Raw genomic sequence first — 7574 nt, 5'->3', positions numbered from 1 at the left:
ATATATATATATATATATATATATATATAGGTACAACAACTTTCTGGACACTGGTGATTCAAAACCTCTTATAATTTGCACTAAATTATGAGTAAGAACTTCAAATTCCCACCCCACTTAGACCTGGGCCCCTGTAGCTAATTTCACCCTCCATCTGGGTAAAAATAGCCAAGACACAAATAGCTTCTGAGCCAAGACACAAATAGCTGCACACACAGCTTCAGTGTAACGACTGCAGGCAAACTAATGACGAGAATCACAAAAAACATTCAGGAGAATAACAATAATAAGCCTATCTTTCAACTACCATTTTTGTTCACCTGAATCACTACTTTCCTCATCACTTTCATCAATTTAATTGTCTGAATCATTCTCATTGTCTGCTTAAGAGTAAAAAACTCTTCATCTGAAGAATAAATGTCATCGATTTCCTCAACTGTAAATGAGTCTAGGCTTTACTCGTTTACCAGATGAAGTGCTGGGTTCATCACATATAAGCTTTTTTGTTTTGTTTTAATTAAAAACAAAAGTAAGCAACAGCTATAGGGGTGGGGACATCATTAACCAATGAGTCATAAAATTAGATTAAAACATTAAATGGCTACAGGTCTCCAGAATAAAACAAAGGGGTCTGTAGATAATAAATGGTTGAGAACCCCTGATGTAGAAGGAGGTTTGTTTCAAGTAATTATTGCTATTGTAAGTGAAATCAAGCCAAAACATGGCCTGTGAAAGAATTTATACTGCACAAGAAACTGACTGTAAAGTTGCAATGTGGATCAGTTGTCTATTTTGAGTATTTTATCTTCTTTTTCTGTGTGTGTGTTGTTCATTACCATTTTTATGGGAATCTGGTAGAGTTGATGTTTAGAGGTATATCCAGGTATATCAGGAACATAGCATGATAAGGTTAATTTATGTTCCAAACACTGGATGAATAACAACAGAGTTATTTTGATAAATTCTTTATTATTTTCAAAATTATTTGAAACATAGATAACATGTTTCAACAGAAAGATGGTAACGAACAGCTAATGTGACCTGAAGACTTGATCTTAACAGTAAAGTTGGGAGTTTTATACGAATGGAAATCGGAGTGATTTGATAACAGTAACCATATGGTTACTGTTATCAGTAAAAATTGAAATTTAATTAATGGGTACAAAAATTGTGTACCTTGACTACTGCGAGATAATTCCTGTCTTTGAGTGGCTATGGCAATTCCAACTGGAATGGTAATACCTGCAGAAAATAGAAAAAAATCGTGATATATTATTATGTCTTTAGCTCCTACAATATAATAGACACACACATATACATGTGGTACATGCAACAAAGATAAACAAAAGAAAATGACTATGAGATTATTGTACCTGGTAACATCAAAACAGGATTTATTTCAACAATCACCTGCTGAGGTGCATTTTATATCTTAGGTGAATGATTACAATTAAATAGCATCTCACCAATATACTACAGGTGTAAAAATGTATCAAAACAATTCTAGTGATTTAAAATAAAGAATGCTGTTCATTTCAATTTCTGTCATTTATCTATTCAAATACACTATGGGCACTATGGAATTCCTGGTCCATATTCAGTAGTTAGAGCTTTTCCACTGTATTGTAACAGCAGATAGCCAATAACTGTGGACAAGCTTTGCATTGCATTCTACAAGGTTTATACTTGTATATATATATATATATATTTATATATAATCCAAGAGAGTTAGGGGTTAAGGATTCAACCCACTAAGGGATAGTATCTATCCAATATACTGCTGGGACGGTACCCAAGTGTTATACCAAGTGCCATAAGTGGGTGCAGGTAAAAGGGGGTCATTTTATCCTAAATTTATATAGCAATGAGGAAATGGAGGAGAATATGTGGTATCCATCGACTTGCAGACAATGTATTCCGTTGATTAATTTGTTTATTTTATAACTAAAATGACAAAAACCACAATATACAGATGCTTATGACATACCATGTCATATTAACAATTAAGGTTACAAATATAATATATATACATACACACACACATACATATATGAGTGTATGTTTGTAACTTTTTCTTGCCATTGCAGGATTGTTGTAAGTGAGTATCACTGTCAGACAGGCGGTGTCAGTCATTTCCAATATTCTGATGTCTGGCCATGGGGTGGGGGGGAATCATAACCTTGCTTGGAAACAAGCAAAGGTTGGCAACAGCGAGGGCACCTGGCTATAAGGAATCTGACATCAATAAACTTGGCCAAACCCATGGAAGCATGAAAAAGTGGACATTAATTCAATGATGAAACAAAGACAGAAAAAAAGGTGACCCATTACCTGTGCACAGATTATGGTCTTCTTCCAATTTGGTAACTGTGGCATCCATAGATGAAAAGGGACGACTTGTATCACGTGAGGACGGTGGTGCTGAACCAGACCGCACCATTCCTTTAACAACGTCACAAGTACTCTTTCTTTTCCTAAGAGTTGAGTTATTGCTGGAGTGTTGGACAACTGTGAAAACTTTGGGCATCAAACCATCATGGTTGGCTACATTTGCTGCCACGGTCTCCAATGGTGGAGAATTTGTATTCTCAGAAATGTGCACAGATTCGGTGACATTGGCAATGTTACTACTACTGCTTAAAACAGTGTTGTTGCTATCGTTGGTGGTGGTCGTGGTTGTCGTTTTATGACTGCTACTGTTGCTGTTAATGTTATTACTGTTGTTGCTGTTGTTGTTGTTGTGACTGGTACATTTGCTGTCTCGAGGTGATGACGCACCTCGTTTGTGTTCGGTTTTTCTTTCTGGTAACAGTAAAGATGACGACGGTGGCGATGATGATGATACAGGCAATGTTGTTGATGATGATGATGACGATAATGATGATGATAATGACGTGGCTGTTGCCAAGACAACTGATGATGACGATGGTAATGACATCGACATCGATGGAGCTGATGATGTCACTGATGATGAAGAGGATGATGAAGCTGAAGAGGACTTCCCCTGATGCTCATCTAACTGTCCACACGAAGCTGTCGACGACAGCAATAACTTGTTCTCGTCTATTTCTTCTTTGTAGCTCTCACATCTGGCCATTACAGCAGATGATGATGACGACGATGATGATGATAACGATGATGCTGCTACTGTTACATGTAATGATGATGCTGACGATGACACTGATGATGATGATGTTAGCTTTGTGGGAGAATGCGTTGACATTGAAGATGATATTATTGGCAATGAAGAGGACAAGGAAGAAGATACAGACACTTCTGATGATGAAGGTAACAATGTTGTCGATGGTGATGATGACGGTAATGCTGACGACTGGGGCGTCGCTTTAGCAGTTATTTTACTACTTGGAGACGGCAGCGCAGATATCAGCGGTTGATGCTGGTCTTCCTGTATCAAAATCGGTGACAACGATTGCTTGACGACACTACAAGACTTCTGCGAAGGTGTAGAGAATGATATTGAGGAAGTTACAGGTGACAACGACGACGTCGATACTGAACAAGAGGAGGAGGAGGAAGAGGATAACAAAAACGATGACGAAGATGACATAGGTGGCGGTGGTGGTGACGACGTCGAATGTGACGATGAAGCTACTGTTGTTTGATTCACTGACGGAATGACCGCCGGATAAGATGGTGTGGCCACTATCCGCTGCGTCGAATGTGAGAGACAAGAGGCCTCATTTCTCTTCACGGCTTCGCAGTTATCTACATTGGTGTTTCTGTTCTGGCTATTACCATCTAATGCTTTCCGAGGCAGACTCAGGTCGAGAATAGCTGCCTGTGGCCGGCCTAGACCACTGGAATTACTACTGTTCACCTGAGACTGACCATCGGTTGCAATATTTATGTATACAGTCGGTGAGCCAAGTTTTTTCATTTCTTGGGACTGCTTGCTGTCAGCCGTGATTGCATCGCTCGTTAGGTCTTTTGATAATTTCTCATGTTCCTGTTGTGAAATGTTGAGATTTCTATTAACACTGTTGTTGCTAATTCTGCTGCTGGTGATGCTGCCATTGTTGATGTTAATACTACTACTACTGCTGTTGTTGTTGTTGCTATGACTGCCATTGATACTGTTATTATTATTATTATTATTATTATTGTTAATATAATTATTATTGGTTAAAATCTGGCTACTACTGTTAGTGCTGCAATTCACAGATTTGCCACTGTAAGACCTGTCTGTGTTATTATTATTATTATTATTATTATCACAACTTCCTATTAAAAACCGGTCAACAACTTCTTGTTTGACCCTTTTATCAACGACATTGCTCCCAGCATTTTCAAACATTTGACTGTGTTGTTGTTGTTGCTGCTGCTGCTGTTGCTGGTGGTGATGATGGTGATGATGATGGTGGTGGTGATGTTGTTGATCATGCTGCTGCTGCTGTTGCTGCTGCTGATGTTGATGCTGCTGTTGTTGTTGTTGTTGTTGTTGCTGCTGCAGTTGATGATGCTGTGGTTGTAGCAACTGTTGGTGGTGGTGGTGTTGCTGCTGCTGTTGATGATGATGATGTTGATGGTATGGTTGATGATGCTGTGATGATTGTTGCTGTTGTTGCTGCTGCTGCTGCTGCATCGATTGCTGCTGTTCTTGATGCTGCCGATGCGTCGGTGATTGTCGACCAGTGACTTTCTGCACTTTCTTGCCAGCGCGTTCAGATTTTGTCTTCAAGGATGCGGAAGTCAAACATGGTACCATTTGTTTTTCTACCTTCACAGCATGCATGCAAGAGTCAACGCTAAAATTGTGATCCTTGCAGGATGGTAAGGAATCCTTTTCAGACTTTACCCTTAGTTCACAACTGACTTTGCCTCTTCCGCCTCGGATGTAGGCTAACGCTTGCGGCGGAGAGGCCGTGGCCTTTTCTGGAGTGTAGATGGCGGCTGACACTTTCCTTCCCTCTGACATTGTCTTAGAAATATTGGTATTTACACAGGAATATGTTAGTGGTTGAGTTGAAGAAGCACTTGAAATTTTGTTTTCATTTTCTAAAAAAATAATGAAAAGGAATTTAATAAAATCAAAAATGAAAAGCAGTTTTAAATAAAACAAAAATAAAAATCTATGGTTCTAAACCTGGGTCCATATAACCCCAGGAGGTCAATATAAGATTTTTGGGGCTCCATGCAAGCAAAATAGTAAAATGGGGGCACACAGTATTAAATTAAGGATCCAGGAAAAAATTTTGCTTTAGATATTTTTATTGTAAGAAACACTAAGGTTTCTTTCTCTGTTTTACATAGTTTACCTTATGCAAGTTTATGTGTGAAAAATAAAATAGGGATTTTGAAAGACGTATTTATAAAATTAGATTTTAAACATTAAATGGCTAAAGGTCTCCAGAATAAAACAGTAACCAAAGGGGTCCGAAGATAATAAATGGTTGAGAATCCCTGATGTAGAAGGAGGTTTGTTTCAGGTAGTTATTGCTATTGTAAGTGAATCAAACCAAAACATGGCCTGTGAAAGGATTTCTATTGCACAAAAAACTGATATTCATATAAATGAAGAATAAAAGACTGTGAGTTGGCAGAGTTCTTAGTAGCATTTTGTCTGTCTTTATGTTCTGAGTTCAGTTTTACCCTTTATCTTTTTGGGGTCAATAAAGTAAGTACCAGTTGAGCACCGGTGTTGATGTAATTGACCCACCCATCTGCCCTCGAACTTGCTGGTGTTGTGCTAAAATTAGAAACCAATATGAATGAAGAATATTTAAACACTTACCAGAAATATAACTAGAAGAAATCGGTCGGCTTGTTGTAAAGACATTCGACACAGTTCCTTTGGTGTACATAGCTGCACTTGAAACTGTGTGATACCCACAGGGTGACATAGTCATAGTTGTCATTGTGGGTACATGCTGGACTATCACAGGGGGACATATTTTGCTGCTCGATGTTGTTTTCATCACACTTTGGCTTTTAACGTGACTCATTTGTCGTGCAGACTCACTCGACGACCAACTATCCTTGTCAGTGCCTTGGGACTTTGAAGAGGAGACACAGCGGTGGGATGGCCAGTTTTTGGGTCCGTTTTCCAAAGTAAGGTGATCTGCAGCCATTTCACATTTTCCTATCACACGGTTTGTCCGGACGTGGCTTTCGGTCGTATCGTGTTCTTCCTTCTGCATGTTGACAATGTCACGTTGTACATCAGCTTTGCAGTCTCGTTCTAATTTCTTAGTGGAACGAGACTCTTTGCTCACAGACATGCACTTGCTGTTGCTGTCAACATGAGAAGTTGAATACGACGATCCCTTGCTGGGTCTGCTACACCAATCAGGTGGCGTAGTGCGTTTGGAAGTAGAAATCTCTGAGTGCTTAGACCTATCACTGTTGGCACCAGAGTCAAATTTTTCTGGTTTTAAACTAGTACCGGTAGATTGCTGTGTTAACAACATCTGGACTGAAGTCTGACGGCCAGGGGCTTGTCCCTGCTGCTGTTGCTGCTGTTTCTGCTGTTGTTGAGACTGTTGTGGTTGCTGGTGACCAAGAGATGGTATGTACAAACCTGTTGTGGCATTAGTCGAGCCAACTCCATTGAAAAATGCTTCTGGAGTTAAAAAAGAGGAAAACAAAAAAGAAATGAGATAGGGACAAGTGAATTTAAAGAGAAGAATATAAACGAAATTAATCTTCCCAGCACCATCACATGATCAACTAGACAATCAAAAGTTATACATCACTTATCACAATGTGCTTTGCATCGTTTTAGCTTTTGAGTGATGCAACTCTGCTGCCCAGGCAAGCAGGCCAACAATCCCTCTGGCTGGAAAGCTACAATGTCACAGGGTTAGCCATTTACAGCTGAGTAGACTGGGGCAATGTGACACACACGATTATGTATATGACGAGTTCCTTTCAGTTTCTGTTTAACAAATACACCTCAAATGGTTTTGCTTGGCTTGATGGGTCTTCTCAAGTATGACATAATGCCAAAGGTCTTGGTCATTGCTTCTGTGAGGCCCAACTCTCGATAGTTACCCAGCCACTTTGCCTATCCGCCAAACATAATATGAAGGTAAAGGAATAAAGTTCAGGTGATAAGAAGAAGAAAAAAAATAACAACAAACCTTTATGTAGATCATACATTCTGTGAGAAGAAGCATGGACTGGAGCTTGTGAGTATAATAACGATTCTGCTCCAAACATGCATGGCACATACGGTTGGTAAACATTGTTGTTTAGTACATAGCGGGCATAGGCTGCAAATTAAAAAACAGGCAACAATTAAGACGCGCATGTGTTTGTTCCAATATTAATTAAAAGAAAGATGAGAAAGTGGCGAGCTGGCAGAATTGTTAGCTTGCCAAATGAAATGCTTAGTGGTGTACTTTGCCTGTCACTACTTTCTGAGTTCAAGTTCTGCCGAGGTTGACTTAATCAATCAACCCTGAAAGGATGTAAGGCAAAGTATCAGCTGAAAATTGGGGGAGTGGTGGTGGTGGTGGTGGGTGTTGATATAATTGACTCATCCCCACCTCTTCCAAGCTGTTCTTGAGGCAAAATTTGAAACAAATATTATTTCCTACTCTAGGGTGGGGGGG

At 39.4% G+C, this 7574-nt stretch overlaps 1 protein-coding gene across 1 annotated transcript in view; it reads right to left on the bottom strand.

Annotated features, from left to right (window-relative positions):
- Positions 1 to 1006: 1006 nt before the first annotated feature.
- Positions 1007 to 7574, bottom strand: part of LOC106868022 (serine-rich adhesin for platelets) — a 135028-nt gene continuing 128460 nt past the window's right edge. Inside the window, exons 4-7 of the mRNA XM_052966729.1 lie at positions 7101 to 7232; positions 5753 to 6580; positions 2332 to 5016; positions 1007 to 1242 (exon numbers count right to left, since the gene is read on the bottom strand). Coding sequence (XP_052822689.1) covers positions 1007 to 1242; positions 2332 to 5016; positions 5753 to 6580; positions 7101 to 7232 — 3881 coding nt within the window. The remainder of the gene's footprint in view (positions 1243 to 2331; positions 5017 to 5752; positions 6581 to 7100; positions 7233 to 7574) is intronic.

This window comes from Octopus bimaculoides, chromosome 3 (assembly GCF_001194135.2).
Source record: "Octopus bimaculoides isolate UCB-OBI-ISO-001 chromosome 3, ASM119413v2, whole genome shotgun sequence".
NCBI lineage: Eukaryota > Metazoa > Mollusca > Cephalopoda > Octopoda > Octopodidae > Octopus > Octopus bimaculoides.
The sequence above is the reverse complement of the archived record's forward strand: the minus strand, read 5'-3'. Positions and strand labels throughout refer to the sequence as shown.